Here is an 18034-nt window from a genome sequence, read left to right as displayed (position 1 = left end):
TGGCAGCATGCCCAGGACCTACACAGGTCAAGTCACACAGAATCCAGAGAAGGGGAATGACACGAAGCCTCTTATCTAGTCAAGAAGCTATTTGCAATTAGTAGCTGCTAGAAAGGGCAGGCTCCGTGCTACGTAGCTAGCCAACACAAACCAGACTCCACGGTCTTCTTTTTTTTTTTTTTTTTTTTGGTGTGTGTGTGTGGTGTATAAAATATCTTTTACAAATTGTATTTATTTTATTATTCTATGTGCATGAGTGTTTTGTCTGCATGTATGTCTGTGCACCATGTGCCTGCCTGGAAGAGGACATTGGGTCCCCTGGGAGTGGAGTTACTGATGGTTGTGAGTCACCGTGTGTGACTGGGAGGAGTTGGGGTAAGAGAAAGAATATAATCAAAATATATTGTATGGAATTTTAGAAAATTAAATAAAAACATAAAAAAATGACATAGACATACACATAGGCCAATCTGATGGAGGCAATTCTTCATCCGAGGTCCCGTCTTTCCAAGTGATTGTAGTTTGTGTTGAATGGACAGACATACTAATGTCTTTGTCGCCCATAAAACTGAATAAGCCTCCTCATCCCCCCCAAAAAAGAGGAAGGGAGAAGGGTGGCCAGTACCCTCATTTTCCAGATGACAAAACTGAGTTCTGAGAGATGAAGGACATTACTCAGTGGTTCCAAATACTTAAAGCTCATTTCATTTTTTCATTTTAATTATTTTTTTGAGATAGGAGTCTCTCTGTGTAGTCTGGCTGTCCTGCAACTCACTGTATAGGCTAGACTGGCCTCAAACTCACAGAGATCCGCCTGCCTCTGTCTCTGGAGTGTGGGGACTAAAGGCGTGAGCCACCATTATACCCGGCACCCCGAAGTCTGTTTCATGTTATAGATTGGAATTACTACTTCCAAAAGGAAGAGAGGCTGAGTCAGGTCTGGGGTACACAGAGACCAAGCTTCCTAGATGGGACCAAATGCTGATGTCTTCCAGTTCTAAAGCCCTGTGCTTGCTACCAACCGGTCTCATCCATGCAGCATGGGAATGCCCCCACCCCCACCCCCCTCCTTAGAGCAGATGGCAGTGGAGGAAACCACACACTTTGGTGAACCCAAAGCTTCCAGCCCATCATTAGCGTTATTTTTAACTGAACCCTGAGCTGATGGGGACAGTGCTCAAATTGAGATGGAACTTGTATATTTTTTCAAGCTGTTAAATTTGAATGTTCAAGTAGTTCTTGAGACAGAAACCACCATGTGACAAATTCCACCGTAATCTCTCCCTTCTGTATATTTTGATTGGTCTAAGGTCACATGAGTGGCTGGGGTCTAGAGACGCCTAATTGCTCTGGAAGAGCAGCACAAAGTTGTTCTTCCCACACCCCTTCTTCGCCCGTCCTCCTGAGCCGGGCGGTTGCACATTTCCATGTCTGCCCGCGATGCCCTCTGTGCCCCACGCCTTCCTTCACGGCAACAGACTCTTGGCCGTGTTTGCTGAGTGAAGGCAGGGTCGAGCCAGGCCCTGTGAGACCCCATATTTCCCACCACCCAAAGACAGGAAGCCGTGGTTGGAACTTGATCCCTTCGGGAGGCTCCAGGCAGAAGCCTCACGGTTTGGGCAGAGAAACCCAACAGGGAGCCTCTGTATTCTGAACAGCGGCTGGGTTGTCTCAGGAGCCAGGTGGTCTTCATCTTTCCTGGATCAGGCCAGCACAGAGCGTGACCCTCCTCCACAGCAAGCTGGGGACTCAGAGGAGCCTTGGGGCCCCTGGGGAGACATTCATCTTCCCAGTCTTTATCATATTTTTCCATAACAGTACTTTCCTTTTGAGATGCAGTGGCCCAGCTGGAGGCTGAGGGCTTTCAAAGCACTTTTGTCCTGTGCCCTATCCCCAGTCCTGGCAACTAGGTGCAGGGCAAAGACTCCTTTCTTTCCATGACAATCTTCTCTGGGCTTGCAGTGCCAACCAAGGGCGGATGTAGGTGAGTCCCAGCCACTGCGGGATTGGTCTGCACTAGTTTGGATTCTGGCGCTATTTGCTAACTGTGCAACCTTGGCTGGGGACAACTTCTCTATGCTACAATGTCTCCACATTGAAACTGGCATGGTGATCACATCACCAGTTTTGAGGACTTCAAGTTTCCTATGGAAAGCACCTAGCACAGACAGTACCTTGCACACAGCGTAAGTGATATTTGCGGTTATTCTCACACTATCTGGAGCTTAGACCCTCTCCTCTGTCTTCAGTTTCTTCAGCCGTATCATAAGGCAGCCCCTCCGGGATGCCTCTGGACAGTGGCTGAGCTGAACTAGCGTTGGGCCTGTTTCTTGGGTTCTCTTAACTTCAGCGTGCTCATCTGCAAATGTACCCATTGAGAGGGGGTGGGGCGGCGACGAAATCTGAAAACAGGCACAAGGCACAGACAGGGCTTGACGTCGACCTCAGAAGGACGTCAGCGTTAGCTGTCTCTTTTGCTTTGGTGAGGACGACCTTTCTAAGCCAGGGTAGGTTGTACGCTGTGGTTTTCTCAGGAGCTGCCCCAGCACAGCCTTATCTATGGACACCCACAGTCGGAACGGGAAGGACATTTTACAGGTCGGTGAAGTAATCCTGTCAACATTCACTGAGTGCCCGCCCGCCCGTAGAAGGTTAGAACCACTGGAGCTGGAGACAGAACAGCTTGTAACTCTGCCTTGTGAGCCTCCCTCCGTTTCTTGGGCTGGGAACAACAAACAACTAAACACAGGAGCACATAAATATAATATATGCTTGGATTCAATCCCTTTCTTTTGAAGATGGGGAAACTGAGGCCCAAGGAAGACATTTTCCTAAAATCCTCCAGTGGCATATCCGGTCAGAAACTTCCAGGCAAATCTTCACGGTTTAGGCTGATTTACCCTCAAGACTGGATTTCTCCAAGGTCTTAAAAGGCAATAGCATACATGTGCGGAGGCTACAGGTAAACCTCAGTATTGTGTCTCAGCAGTCAACCATCCTCCTTGTTTTGTTTTGATTTTTCGAGGCAGGGTTTCTTTGTGTAGCCCTGGCTGCCCTGGAACTCGCTCAGTAGCCCAGGCTGGCCTCGAACTGAGAGCCCCCCTGCCTCTGCCTCCCAAGCACTGGGACTAAAGGCTTGCGCCACCGCAGCTCACCTCATAAATTTGACACAGGGTCTCTCATTGGAACCTACAGCTCACAGAGTAAGCTAGGGTGGTGGTCCAGGGAAAGTCGGGGTTCGCATGTCTGTCTCCTCAGTGTTGAGATCACAAGCCTGTGCCGTGGTATCTAGTTTTTGACATGGGTTCTGAGGATGGAACTTGGGTCCTTGAGCCTGTATACAGCACTGAGCCGTCTCCCCAGCCCCATTTTATACATCTTAAAACATGTAATCCTCGAGTCAAGTTTGGGGCGGGGAATTGTCATACATCTTATTTTATAGTGGGGGAAAATGAGGCACGAAGACGGGGAAAGGAACGGAGTTCAGATGTAGACCCCTGGCTGCAGGCTCCCCAGCTGTCCACATACCCTTTCCCCATCCTGGCTTCCTTTCCATCCTGAGTGGCTTCACCTTCTGGCTTCCCTCTCTCATGGGTGAATTGAGGGGCCTTCCTTGATGGCCGCTTTTCCCTGTGATTCCTTTATCCGCTTGGTTGTTCTCTAGCGTACCTTCCTACCGTGCAGGGTGAGCTCCGGGCGGCCAGCAGCGGCTCCCGAGGGCGTGGCTCTCTGCCTTGGCACGCAGTGGACCTCAACAAATACCTGTGGGGCGAGAAGGGAGGGAAGCGCAGGGCTTGTCCACGGGTGCTCGAGGCCTGCTGGGAAACTCCGGGTCAGCCTTCACTTTGGGTTCTCAGTGCAAGCCCCCGTCTTCCCCTCCTCCCGCCCTCGCACTCGGCCCTCCATCCGGCCTGCATTTTTCCGGGTTTGATATCATTTTTTCCACTCTCCCGGCTGCTGCCGGCGGCCTCTGCCAACTTTCCACAGCTCCAGCCTCCCACCCCCATTCTCGACCGCAGGCCGGAGACAACTTCGGGTGGGGAGACCCTCCTCCGCTTCCTGGGCATGACTGGTGGCCAGTGAGTTGGTGAGCCTGGGGGAACCAGACACCCCAGGGCACTTTTTTTTTCTCTGCACCTCATCCACTGGAGTGGGCCATGGGTAACCCTGTGCAGGGTCCAGGAGTTTTTTTTGGGGGGGGCGCAGTTGGTTGGAGGCAGGGGTGTCCGAGTCAGAGGACGGATGATCCAAACAGTTTGTTGCGTCTTGTTCTCTTCTGGAAGTAGTGACAGTCTCACCTCCCCCAGTCTACCGAAATGGAAACTCCTGACCTGACCCCTACACCCAGATGGGTCCCCAGCCAAGTGGGAAGCCTCACTGCGTCCTTCATCCCTCACAGCCAAGCGAGGTCAGAGGAGGGGCCTGGGTCCAGGGGGCCTGGAACTCACTGAGTGGTGACCCCGGAGTGCTCTCTGCTCCTCTCGGGGCTTCACTTTCCACATTTGGAAAATGAATGCACTGAACCAAATTAGCGTCTATCCTGGGATTAATGGACTGAGTTCCATGGAATTCATGCCAGCCCCCTTAAATTATATGCAAAATTGTGTTGGAAAATCTACGTCCTCCCATTGTTTTGAGCTAGCACTTGGGCTGCGTAGACCTGGCTTGCCTGGAACTAGCTTTGTAGAACAAGATGGCTTTGAAGTTTCAGGCAGATACTCCTGCCTCTGGGTTCCCTGCATGTTAGGATTATGCGTATGCACCCTCTCCCTTCCCTGGTGGGCTGGGTTAGCCTTGAACTCTGGATTCTTCTGCCTCCACCTCCCCAGTCCTGTGATTATGAGCATGTACCACTATTCCCACCTCCCCCGTAGAATTTTAACATTTCCCCCCTTTTTTTCCTCAGTGGTAGGACCAAACCAATGACCTCACTGTGCCAAGAACCCTCAATCACACCTGTATCGCCTGTCACTCTGTGTGTGTGTATAGGTCAGAGGTCATCTGCCCAATTTGTTTTCAGAGACATTGCCTCTGCCTGGCCTCAGAATAAGGCAGGGTGGCTGGTCTGTGAGTTCCGGGGACCCACTGGTCTCTGCCTCCTCGGTGCTGGGATTATAGGATTGTAGTAGCAGGCTGGCTCTTTGCCTGAGTTCTAGCCATGGAACTCAGGACCTCATCTCAGCTCTATCGACTGAGCTAGTCACCCTACCCCCTCCTAAAGAGGGCTGTGGCAAAGGGCCCGTAGGACCTGGGATCTCAGTGGCCTCATTTAGAGCAGCTGTGTGTTTCTGGGCTCCTGCCTTCCCTCTCTGAACCTCCTTTTCCTAAGCAGCGAGAGGAGGTTAGCAGTCACACTGTGCTCTTAGGTGTTGTGCAGACCGAACACGAACACACACGTGCACACACATACACCAGGGGCTGGCTGTGCAGCTCTGTGGTACAGCTTCCTCGCATGCGTGACAGGGTGACAGCCTGGCACAGTCAGCTCGCACCGTCAGCAGCAATTACAGTGCCAGGATGAGTTCTGGAGAGACAACATTTTGTGGTTCTAGAATCTAAAAAAAACGAGTTAAGGAGCAAATAGCAGGTCACTCAGAATTGAGATGTTCACGTGATCCACAGTGTGTCTGTCTCAAAGGGCCTGGGGTAGAAGCTAAATCCAGCAGTCGGGAGGAGGGCCTGAGCATACAGTTAATTCACCGACTTTATTGATTGTCCAAGACCTCAAGGCCTGCAGGACAAACCAGTCTACAGTCAAGTTAGATGTTTGGGGAGGAGGTGGAGATGCCTAGAAGAGCCTAGGGAAAGAGGTCCATGCATCAGATAGGACATTCTGGACTGGCTTATTGTAGAACGTTCTGAGGGTTGATCACAGCCCAGGGACAAGCAAGAATTTTAACAAAAAGACATCCACCTTGTAAAACAAAAACAAACAACACCCCCCCCCCCAAAAAAAAAAAAAACCCTACTTATGCCTAGCTTGGGTTTACAGCCCTATAGTCCACCCATCACTTCCCCAAGGAGGCAGGGTCCTCAATGCCCCGGTTCCTGGCGATGTTCTCTGGCCATCCTGGCAACAGGCAAGGTCCACCACGCAGGCTCCAGAAGACGCACCTTTGGCCCTCGGTGGCACCACAGTGTCCCATCATCTCAGAGGGGCGCTGGCCTCACAGCACAGCTAGGTTGTGGCAAGACTTGGAGCGGGCCTTGAGTGCCCGGCGTCGTGCGCTGCGGGCCGTCAGGCGTGCCAGGAAGCGGCGGGCGCGCTGGCCCAGGCTGGCCCGTCGTCGTGGTGAAGGTGCCTCTGGGGCCGTGCTGTCCTGGCGGCGTAGGCGCAGTTGGCGCACCACGCCCTCGAAGAGCTCCATCACGTTGTGCTGCAGAGTGGCCGAAGTCTCGATGAACTTGCAGTCGAACACCACTGCGCAGGCGCGGCCCTCTGAGGGGGCGGAGCCGTAGACAGAAGGCCGAGATAAAGGTGGTAAGAGGTGTGTTCAGACACAGGAAGCATCGCCCCCCCCCCCCCCCACGAGACAGGATGTCTTTGAGTGGCCTTGGTTGTCCTAGAACTAGCTCTTTAGACCAGTCTGGCCTTGAACTCACAGAGATCCTCCTGCCTCTGCCTCCCGAGTGCTGAGATTAAAAGCTTGCGAGTGATTTCCCAGGTGTCAGGGGACCCAGGGGCAAATCTACGGAGCTTTGAGACATCAGCTCAGTCTAGGGACTGACTGATACTCAGCTGGGAAGATTTGACCTCATGAGTAGGGCCGTTTTAGGAATCTTTATGGGCCCCACTAGAAAGATGAAACTTATTAAACTCTTCCTCTCCCACTGTAAATCCAATTTAAACCTGCCTTTAAAAGTTTTGGTTTGTAATTACTGGCCAATACACTAAGTGTTTCATCCAAAGCTTGAATTTATAATCTCTCCAATTTATACTGGAGCCACTAATGGCCGTTTTCTGCAAGCTGGTAGACATTGGGTGTGGGTAGAGCCTCTGATGATCAGCTTGGGAGGTGAGAGAGGGTGAGGCCAGGTAGGTAGTTGCAGGAGTGGGCCAGGCCGGAGGGCATAGACCTTCATTGAGGTGGGCATTGGAGGAGGGGTGGTGAGGTCCGAAGGAGAGAGGAATGCAGGGTAATGAACCAACCTTCCACCGTGACCTCCCGGCAGCGGGCCAGGTCTGCCTTGTTGCCCACCAGGATGATGGGCACGTGGTCGGCCTGATGCGTGCGCCTCAGCTGGATCCGGAGCTCCGAAGCGCTCTCAAAGCTGCTGCGATCTGCGATGGAGTACACGATGATGTAGGCGCTGCCCGCCTGCAGGCACGACTCCCGGCTCCAGCTTTCATCCTGCGGGGGAGGGATCCCAGGCCCATCCTCAGAGGGTGCCTAGCCCTGGCTGACAAAGAGGCTTTGTTGGTCTAAAGGTGGAGTAGGTAGAGTTTCTCTTCTGGATAGATTGGGGGAAACAAATTCTATTATAACGCCTGGTGTCACCTTGGGAAAACCGCTGATTCTCTGAGCCTCAGTTTCTTTGCTCGGAAAATCTGATGTAGGCTGCCTTGCTTTCTTCTTCCCTCTTCTAGTGACTGCTTCAGGCTGGGGACTGCAGACATGAATTGAGTGGGGACCCTCTCCTACAAAAAGGGGTCTAGCTTTGCCTGTCCAGCCCCCCTTCCTCGTCCTCTTCCCCCCTCCTCTTTTTCTTCTTTTTGACAAGGTCTCACTCTGTAGTCCAGAGTGGTTTTGACCTTGAAGCAATTCTCCTGCCTCAGCCCCTGGAGTGCTGGGCCTACATGTTTGCCCCATCAGGCTTAGCTCATTCAGCTCTGTCTAGTTTGGTCTTGGGACACAGTTCTTAGTCTTTCTGCAATCCAGACTTAAAAGAAAAAAGGAAAAGGTTCAGGGGGTAAAAGTGCTGCCGTGAGAGCCTGAGTATGATTCCTGGATCCCTCAGTGGAAGGAGAGAACCCGCTCCACAGATGTCCTGTGACCATCCCATCTGCACACGGAAAGCGTGTACACACACATCACACACATCACCACACACATCCAACATGTGCACTCACACAAAACTGGTAATAAAATAAAGCGTGTGTGTGTGTGTGTGTGTGTGTGTGTGTGTGTGTGTGTGTGTGTGAGAGAGAGAGAGAGAGAGGGGGGGGGGGAGAGAGAGAGAAAGAGAGAGAGAGAAAAGGCTGAATTCAGGGGAGGCCTTTCTCAGTGCAGTTTTGGAGAGCTGAAAAGTCACCTGTAGGGTGTGAGGACAGAAAGAGATAGAGTGGAAAGGAACGCTTAAGAAGCAAAGCTCGCCGGGCGGTGGTGGCGCACGCCTTTAATCCCAGCACTTGGGAGGCAGAGCCAGGCGGATCTCTGTGAGTTCAAGGCCAGCCTGGTCTACCAAGTGAGCTCCAGGAAAGGCACAAAGCTACACAGAGAAACCCTGTCTCGAAAAACCAAAAAAAAAAAAAAAAAAAAAAAAAAAAAAGAAGCAAAGCTCTTTCTAGTCATTTGACTAAGGAAAGGAAACCAGACTATCGGAGCCAGTGCTCTGGGAGTGTAGATTTCAAGCCTTTAATGAGGTCTAGTTCCTGTCCTCAAGGCTCATGTTCTGGAAGGAGGCCTGTGGGAAGGGGAGGTACAGTGTGTGTGGGGGGAGGTCCATGGGGGAAGGCTACCAAAGGTGGTGGAGGAAGGAGAGGTGGGTGTGGGTGTCAGGTAAAGCCTGCACAGTGCGGGAGGGCTCCCCAGTGAGCCAGTGGGCAGGTCTGAAAGGAAGAGCAGGCCCAGCAGGTGAGAAGGCCCAGAGGAAGGGAGGAGTCACTCTTAACGGCTAGGGTGGGAATGGCTGCCTGGGAAGAACCGACTGTAAGGCAGGAAGATGCTAGAAAGTGGGAGAGGTGAACAGAGACGTGTCAGGTCCTCGGTGGGGGTGAGTGTGCACACTCCACAGCCGTACTGATAATTTCTCAGGCCAAACAGCCTTTGGGTAGGATCAGACAGATGCAGCATGTCATTGCCTAGAGAACAGGTCACTGGTGAAGTGTTTGCTGGACGCTCATGAGGACCTGAGTTTGACTGAATTTGATTCCCGGAACTCACATTACAAAAGATATCAAAACAACAACAAAACCAAAAATCAAAACCCTGGGTGCGGTGGTGAGGTCAGAGGACAACTTTCAGGAGTTGATTCTCCTCTTCTACTGTGTGGGGTGAATCTTTGGTTGTCAGGCTTGGTGGCAGGCACCTTTGCCTGGATTAGCCATCTTGCAGGCTCCATGCCTGGCGTTTGTTTGGTCTGCCCAACTCACTGACAACCCCACAGTATTCTACCGCATCCAGAAGGCAGCTCCTCCCCATACCCGCCCTCCAGTTCCACGAGACTGGCAACCTTGTCCGTCTCATCCCCTCCAGGGTCTTCAGCATCCTGGCCCACTACAGACACCTAACAAAAGCTTCCAATGAACGAGTGAATGAAACTTAAGCTGAAGGTTCAGAAAGTGATGCTCCCAGGGCAGACGGGGACTCAGTCCCAGTATAAGCTCTGGAGTTTGTAGATCTGGGTGTGAGTTTGCCTGCTGTCTGAGAACGTTGGACACATTAAGCCCTCTGAACACCTGTTTCCTTGTTGACGGAAGGGGAACTAGACCAACGGTACGCATAGCTTTAACTGCATGTCACAGTGCATGTCAGAGCTTCCCAGCGTCGGGGGAGAGGAGGCTGCTGCATAAACCCCAGCTGCTGTTTTAAGAACACCATCTCCTCATCCCCATCCAGACTCCTGTTACACTTGTGGAAAGATATTGGCCACACCAGACATGGTGATGCATGCCTGTAATTGTGGCTGAGGCAGGAGGACCAAGAATTTGAGATGGCTGGTGAGGTAGGGTGCCTGCTGCCAAGTCTGATGATCCAAGTTCAATCCCCGGACCCGTATGGTAGGAAGCGAGACCTGATTTCAGCAGATTGTCCTCTGACCTCTACATGTGTTTGCACCCCTCCCACATAAAATAAAAAAATATACAATAAAAATCCAACAAAACGTAGGTACATGGGGAGGCCCCATCTAAAAGAACAAGAAGGAACTGTCTGACTTGCTCCCTATTCTCTTTTTCGGCCTTAGTGGCCATGCTGCTAGCCACTCAATACTGCCACACAGGCCCAGATATCCTGGAACTCATTATGCAGTCCAGGCTGGCCTCAAACTCACAGAGATCTTCCTGCCTCTGTGGCCTGAGTGCTGGGATTAAAGGCGTGGGCTCCCATGCCTGGCCCAACACTGTACTCAAAGCTTTCTTTATGGGGCTTAACTCTAGGGAAAAGGTACCACAACCAGTCACTCCTTCATGTTTTCGTGTGTGTGTGTGTGTGTGTGTGTGTGTGTGTGTGTGTGTGTGTGTCTGTCTGTCTGTCTGTCTGTCTGTCTGTCTTTTCTCGTGCTCAAAAAGCCCTGTTAGGTGTCCGTGTTTCCTTATCTGTAGACATAGTACTTGGCACATGGCAGGCAGGTGGGAGACAATGGGTTTTGTCAGTTGGATCCCTTTAGAGAGAGGATATCCCTGATGAGGTTTTGATTTCTCTCTCCCCTCCCCCTCTCTCTTTTTCCCCCTTTTTGAGGCAGAACCTCACGTAGCCCAGGCTAGCCTTGAACTCACCATGTAGTCAACGATGGCTTTAAACCCCTGCATCCTTCTGCCTTTAGCTACTGGGGTTACAGGCATGCACCACCCTATCTAGTTTGTGCAGTGTTGGGGATCGAACTCAGAGCCTTGTAATTCAGAGCGTGCCCAACAACGGGAACTCTACTGATTAAGCTATAATCCCAGCTCATCCTCAATTACTCAAAGTCCTACAGTAAGCATATATTACCCGTGTAACAAGAGGAAAGAAACTCAGACAAGAAAACCATCACACTCCTGTTCTGGCGGGGAAGGGGAGGGTAACCCGGGGTTTTCCTGTTTCACGACCCCCCAGCTATCTCGCATCACCGCAGACAGTTCTTCACTCCTGCTTAGCGCTCTTTTCAGGCTCCACACCTGGCTCACCACTGCGGAACTGCACCAGAGTTTTTAAAAACCAGCTGATGATGCCGGGCAGTGGTGGTGCACGCCTTTAATCCCAGCACTTGGGAGGCAGAGCCAGGCGGATCTCTGTGAGTTCGAGGCCAGCCTGGGCTACCAAGTGAGCTCCAGGAAAGGCGCAAAGCTACGCAGAGAAACCCTGTCTCGAAAAACCAAAAAAAAAAAAAAAAAAAAAAAAACAGCTGATGATGTGACTGGGGCACAACTTTGCTCGGTGGGAAGACACATGCAGAACTGGGTTTGATCCCCAGAACTTTTTGTAAACAAACGGTAGTAGCAAAGATGAAAAAAAAATCAGCTGATGAGGAAGGAATGCTTGACCCATTTATCAGATGAGAAGACTGAAATTCAGGGTAAGTCTATGAACTGCGCAAAGCTAACATCTAGTAAAAAAGGAAAAAAAAAAAGGGAAGGGGTGTGTGTGTGTTACCCTTAGGTGTTTTGGGATCAAATCCAGTGTTTTGTTTTTTTTTTTTTCCAAATGTGGGAGTGGCCGTAAGGATGAGGAGCATGCAAAGGGAGAAATGCACTCTGGGATGTCTGCTGGGGTGGGGGTGGGGATTGGTGGAGCGAGGAAAGAGGTCAAGGCTGTGAGGCGCTTCTGCCTTAGGAAAAGCTATAGGGTTTGGGGGAGGGGCACTGGGGCAGGCCCCTCCCCTAGCCCTGCTCTGTGTGTCCCAGGAGGAGTCAGGCGTCTAATATTAGTTTTGGCATCCCTCATCCTAACCAGGATTACAGTGTCGTACCAGTTTCTCGGCCTCCCAGGTGTCCATGACCACCAGTGTGGCGTCCTCTCCATCCACCGAGAGTGTTCTCTCGTACACATCTGCAATCAAGTGGGGGAGAAGCATCTCAGGCTGGAGCAGCCATTGGAGAGATATCACTCACTCCTTCACGTTTCCCTGGGGTAGGGAATCCTGTCCTTCCTGGTGGCCAAAAGCCCCTATCAGGTGTCCATGTGTCCCCAGCTGCGAGCACAGTACTTGTCCCATGGCAGGCAGGTGCAAGAAGCTGGGGCTTGTCAGCTGAATGAATGTGGGCTGGTGGGCTTAACCTGCGAATCCTCCCCAGCCTGCTCTGATTCTTGCTGAGGCAGATCGTGTTATCTCTCGGGCCTCAGTCTCCCCATCCGTAACACACCCGGGAGCATATGAACACTACTCCCAGGAAAGTCAAGACTGGAGAAGGGGCCTGACCAGATGGTCCTCATCTTCTCTCCAAGTTTAGCCACTCCTTCCCTCCACAGCCTGTGTCCTGAGAGCCTGCCCCGCAGAAGCCTATCTTCCTGTCCTCTGTCCCACTCCTGTATCTGATTGCCCTGGGGCCTGTGGTCCTGCAGCTCCTGACCCGAGTGCTCAATGCATTCAGGGAATAAAGCAATCCAGAGCTCAGAACTGGAGGTCTGGAAGCCTCCATTTGGGAAGGATGTTAGTTTTGTTGTGGGTCTTGGTGGCTAAGGGATGGAAGGGGAGGAGGCTGAGAGTCAGGAGGACTTGGGGCTGGGAGTTTCTGAGCTGGGGGGAAGCCCGTCATTTTCTGATATCCATAGTTTCAGATTTTCTCCCCTTACAACATGGAAATAAAATCATGTACCTTTCACCCAATTTTGCTCCTCTAGACCCTGTCCAGGTTTGTCCTGCACCGCCCTAGATGAGCATCGTTTACTTCTTAGCATGAGTGACGGCCCCTATAAACTGAACAATGTGTGACCTGCACACCTCTCCTGTGCCCCTGGTGACAGGCTTTTCAGTCCTGTGGCCGCAGCCTGGCTCGTCCCACACAGGGCTCCTACCTCCCAGCTGTTCGTGAAGGTCCCGCTCTTGCTTCCCTGCGAAGAGGCTGGCCAGGCTGGTCTTCCCAACGCCGGGGTCTCCAAGCAGCACCACCCGGTAGAGGGCCTCCCAAGAGCCTTCAGAGTCGCTGGATTCAGAGGACCACCCATCCTGGGCTGGGGAAGGTTTTCGAATGGGAGGGTTGAGGGAGGCTGACTGACCCAGTCGGGGATGCTGGGCTTGAGTAGCGGGTGCTGTACACAGGCGGCCAGGCTGGTGGCCCCGGGACGACAGGGGTAGTGGAGTACTGGCTCGACGGCGCAGGGTGGTCTTCGCTTCCTGTTGGGTGTTGAGTGTCATCCTCAGTGGGGAGGTCTCTCTCTTCCCTGGCGCCTTCCTTCCAAAAGAAGGGGCTGGGCAGTAAGTCCGTGGCCCGAGTCCCTTCTCCTCTGGGTTCTGATAAACTGTGGAAATGGCTTCCTCCAGAGTTCTCTCTGGTTCAACTGGGGGAGGCTCTTCAGCTCCTTGGGGTTGGGGGTGGCTGGTTTCAGGCCCGGAGTCCACCCGGGTCCCGCCTAGAAGGGGCGAGCGCACAGGCTGTGAACACACACAGATGTACACACCCAGAAGCAGATTCCCAAATTCCAAGGATGACCCTTTCCCCATGACACAGACAGGCAGAGAGGCTGCAGCAAGCTGGGACATCTAAAGCAGCGATAGGACATGCTGCCTACCGGGACTGGTCCCTCCGCTTGAGGATTTGAGACCCTCCTTACAGAGAGCATCTGACCGCCCCACCCCCCTTCCCCATTGGTCTCCTTCACTTGTCTAGGGTTGGGGGGATGCTGAGGAGGACTGGGGCCTCTGGGAAGTTTATTCCGGCTGCCTGATACCCCCGGGCAGAGTTTGAAGAGGAAGGGCGGGGCGCGTTGGTGCCCCACAAGCGAGGGGCTCCGGGGATCTCTCTGGCTGTAACCCGAGTGCCCTGGTGCCATGGGAACGGCGTGCCCGGCCCGCCCCTGCGTGAAAAATTCAGGAGCCGCTGGCGCCATGGCCTCCAGCTTTTGTTGGGGGACAGGAGCCGCGAGGGACCCAGCAACTGGTTTGGTGAACAAGGTGCAGGAAGGGGAGCCCTACCGGGCTCGGGACTCAAGTGCCCTTTCGGGGAGTCTGGGCTGGAACTTTCCCAACTTGCCGTCCTGGATGTGAATCCCAAGTCCTGGGGCGCTCGGGCGTTGTGATAGCGTCCCCTGTGCCAGGCTTCCCTACCCTTGGAGGCCCCAGGTCTGCCCACCCGCACCCTCCCGGACGCGGGTTCGAGGCTCCCAGTCCTCGGACCACACTGTATGCAGGCGGCCAGAGAACTCCGCCCGGACAGGCAAGTTTACCTTGACGCGTGAAGGCTCCAAGTCCCCGCCACTCCAGCTGCTGGGTACTCCGTTATCCCCCGGTCTCGGCACGCAGCCCCTCGGGCCGGTCCCGCTCGGTCCAGAGCCACCCCGCCCTGTGTGGCCCCGCCCTGTCAAGGCAGCCCGGGTCCCCGCCCTGCAGACCTCCGCCTCCAGTCCTCCCCGTGGGGGTGGCCATGTAAGAATGGGGTGCCGGAAAGGGAGTTTACTCCTGGGTCTGGGTGTCCCTCTGCGTCCACCTACCGGGTACACCAACTTCAGCCCTGGACGGAAGGAAGCCTCTGGGTGAACTTGGTCCGTGTTCAGAGTCCCAGGTTCCACCTCCCAAGGGAGGCGATTGGGCAGGATTGGGATCCGGGCTCAGGAGTCTGCGTTTTAAACAAATGCCCAAGTGGTAACTGATGCGAATAATTCACAGGACACACTTTGAGAAAGCTCTGGGTGGAGGGTTAATTTTGGAAAGGGGCTTTGGAGGAAGAGAGAACCTATGTAGTCTGTAGTGAAGAGTTCGGGATGTCCGATTCTGGTATCATTAATTCACTCATTATCTACTTGCTCGTGATTACCAGGGATTAAAGCATCTGTCTTTTAGTTTACTGCCCCCTTTTAAAGATACTTAAAAAACATTTATTTCTTGGGAGGTAGTGAGGGAGAGTGTGCCATGGCATCGGTGTAGATGCCAGAGGACAACTTGTAGGAGGTGGCTTTCTCCTTCCCTCTACCATGTGGGTTTGGGGGATTGAACTCAGACCGTAGAAGACGTGGCAGCAAGTGCCTTTACCTACTGAGCCATCTCACTGGTCCAGTCTATCCATCAGTGTGTTATTCATTTAAACCTTTGTAGGCATAAAGGAGCAGGAAAGATACTGATCTTGGCAAAGGAGAAAGAAGCGGGCTGCAAGGCCAGGATTCAAGCTCTTAGAGCAGGGAGTCCATTTAGCTCTTGAGAGGTTCAGGTGTGTGTAGGGAGAGGGGAGGCTGTGAAGGCCACACTGTACCTGTGGGTGGGGCTCCTGGTCATGGCTGAGGGGCTCCAGGTGCCTGGCTTGGAACCGATCCACACAGCAGGGTAGGCTGGCTCAGCCCCCACCGTGACAAACTCCCTTTGGTCTGACTCTCTTCCGCAGTCTGGAGACCAGGCTCTGCCCTGCTCCAAGTTTGAGTAGGGACAGTGGCTTTCAGGCTGTGCCTCGCCTTGGGTGATCCCATTTTACCAAGTGGCAGTTGGCTTCATTTGGACTGCACCTGCAGAGTGGCATATAGACACTACCACGGGTCCAGCACTGCCCACGAGGCGGAGACCAACAGACAATTTGGTCCTATAAGGGAAAAGCACCCTCTATTAGCTTATCAAATCGGACTGGGACCATCCAGGCTCATTGGTGTATGAGACTGCAGCATCAAAACACACAGAACACCAGATTAGCAAAGGGCACAGCACCCTCACCTGGACCCCATAAAAAGGACAAGTGATACAGCCACGGCAAACATCCCCACAGACCTGTCATGTGACCACCTGCTCTGTGTGTGTGTGTGTGTGTGTGTGTACACAGACCAACAGATCTCCCAGTTATCCAGGGTTTCAGCTCAGCAGAGTCTCCACCATTTGACGTGGCCTTATTGAATTACCGTTCATTCATCCACTGTCCATCTACTCATCTGACCCAGCCAGACTGGTCCTGCCTGTCTATCTGGCTCACAGCTCAAGCCTGTGTCTGGGCTCTGTGAGCCCCCAGCGGCTCTCCACTTGTGTTGTTAGTATGTTGTCTAACCCACTGGCAGTGACTTCTCTGGTCCTGTCTGCCCTCTGCCTCCCTCCCCTAATACCCCTGCAACTCTGTGGCTGCTTTAACTCCTCACAGCTATTCTATAACACACACACACACACACACACACACACACACACACACGCACGCACGCACGCACGCACGCACGCACGCACAGATTTAGAGCTGTATAGACAGGTCCATGCATAAAACTGTGTGAAGTGTAATATTAATTATCAAATCAAAGCTGCCCGGTAAATTGCATGCAATGAAATGGACATAGCTGGTGGATTTATCACTATTTAAGACATTCTGGCACTGGGGAAAGACACAAATGTGACCGTGCTTCTAACATGTGGCTTGGCCGCCTCAGCCACCCTGGTCTACCTGCAGGATGGGCTGTGCTGGATAAGCACCCTCCACAGTCTGAGAGGACAGTGACCTGGCTTCTAGTCCTGGTTCTGTCACAGTATCACTGTGGGACCTTGCACAAGTCGACTCCCCTCTTTGGTTTCAGTCTCTTGATTTAAAATTGTAATCTGCTGGATGTGGTGGTGCACATTTCAATTCCAGCACTTGAGAGTTGAGGCAGGAGGATTGTGAGTTCCAGGTCAGCTTTTATTAAAAATTTAAATACTGACCAAGATGGAATTTGGTCAGGACTACCACCTGGAAACTTTGCAGCTGTGTGGCCTCCAGGCACCTGTTGTCAGGCTTATATAGACAAAACTCAGGGCAGGGCCTGGTTATAACTCCCAAGGAAAAAGTAACCGGAGGTAAACTTGCGAAAACATACAGACAAATGAACATGTTTTTGTCTATGACATAAAAGTCTGAACTTGGCATTTAAGACATCGTGGTCTGCGCCGTCCCAGCCTCTTTTAAGTGGGTCTCGCTGCTGTGACCTGTCCTTCCGGGCCTGTTCTGCTCCCTCTGCCGGGATACCCTTTCCCTTCTCATCTTTCGGGATGTGACCTAGACGATCGTGTACCAGATGCCAGGCTAAGCTCTGTGCCTGTGTTATCCTGGTGGCCCGGTCTGTAGTGGTGTCTTAGAAAACCCTGGAAGACTTTCATGGCTTTTTGATTCAGAAACATGGGGTACGGCTAGGGAGTTCTCGTCTCTCTCAGGCAGGGTTTGCTGCTCCAGGGGCTACACTTGGAGAACCTTGTTTCATTCATTGCTCCGAAAGTAGTTATAGCTCTCTATGAGGTAAGGGTCCTTCCATTTTCATAGGATTAGAGGCTGGAAAGATGGCTCAGTGGTTAAGAACACTTGCTGCTCTTGCAGAGGACACAGGTTAGGTTCTAAGCACCCGCATATTGGTTCACAACCATCCCTAACTCCAGTTCCAGGGGATCTATTCCCACTTCTGACCTATGCAGGCACCATGTATACACATGGTGCACATACATACATGCAGACAAAACACATAAAGTAATTAAAAAAAATTTTTTTTTTTTTTTGGTTTTTTGAGAAAGGGTTTCTCTGTGTAGCTTTGGTGCCTGTCCTGGAGCTCGCTCTGTAGACCAGGCTGGCCTCGAACTCACAGAGATCTACCTAGCTCTGCTTCCCAAGTGGTGGGATTAAAGGCGTGCGCCACCACCGCCCGGTGGTAATTAATTTAAAGAAGAGAGAAAAGGACCCTTGTCATCCTCTTGTAGATGGCAGCCCGGGTCTCTTCTAGGTTAAGTGATTTGTTTGAGGTTAGGGAGTGGATTGGTCACTTTTGTCACTGTTCTGACAACATGCCAAGGGAGGAAGGGTTTGTTTGTCTCACAGTGTGAGGGTACAGCTTGGTTAGGGTAGGCAGCAGCAGTGTGAGGCAGTGGGGGGGGAAGGAGGGGGAGGGAGGGAGAGGGGGAAGGAGGGGGAGGGGGGAGGGGGGAGGGGGGAGGGATACTGGTTCTCAGCTCACTTTCTCTTTTTCATCCGGTCCAGGACGATCCTGGCCCATGGACTGGTTGTTCACATTTAGAGGCAGTCTTCCCACCTCCACTAACC

The 18034-nt window shown here is 52.5% G+C and overlaps 1 protein-coding gene across 1 annotated transcript; it reads right to left on the bottom strand.

Moving 5' to 3' along the window:
* Nucleotides 1-5686: 5686 nt before the first annotated feature.
* Rem1 (RRAD and GEM like GTPase 1) lies at nucleotides 5687-14389 on the bottom strand. Its single transcript, XM_006985492.4, has 5 exons — nucleotides 14244-14389; nucleotides 12876-13430; nucleotides 11830-11909; nucleotides 7151-7352; nucleotides 5687-6439 (listed from the first exon to the last, which is right to left on the bottom strand). Exons 2-5 carry the CDS (start codon nucleotides 13213-13215, stop codon nucleotides 6168-6170), a joined length of 894 nt encoding a protein of 297 aa, XP_006985554.1. The 5' UTR covers nucleotides 13216-13430; nucleotides 14244-14389; the 3' UTR covers nucleotides 5687-6167.
* Nucleotides 14390-18034: the final 3645 nt, after the last annotated feature.

The sequence above is a fragment of the Peromyscus maniculatus genome, chromosome 4, assembly GCF_049852395.1.
Source record: "Peromyscus maniculatus bairdii isolate BWxNUB_F1_BW_parent chromosome 4, HU_Pman_BW_mat_3.1, whole genome shotgun sequence".
Lineage (NCBI taxonomy): Eukaryota > Metazoa > Chordata > Mammalia > Rodentia > Cricetidae > Peromyscus > Peromyscus maniculatus.
The sequence above is the reverse complement of the archived record's forward strand: the minus strand, read 5'-3'. Positions and strand labels throughout refer to the sequence as shown.

Bases quoted from the DNA above. Each gene is read 5' to 3' on its own strand.
- Rem1 (XM_006985492.4), bottom strand. From the start codon at position 13,215: ATGACACTCAACACCCAACAGGAAGCGAAGACCACCCTGCGCCGTCGA. The intron at 11,910-12,875 runs GTAGGAGCCCTG...ACTTGATTGCAG, and splicing joins CCTTCACGAACAGCTGGGAG to ATGTGTACGAGAGAACACTC. The intron at 6,440-7,150 runs GTTGGTTCATTA...CCGCCCCCTCAG, and splicing joins CCGGGAGGTCACGGTGGAAG to AGGGCCGCGCCTGCGCAGTG.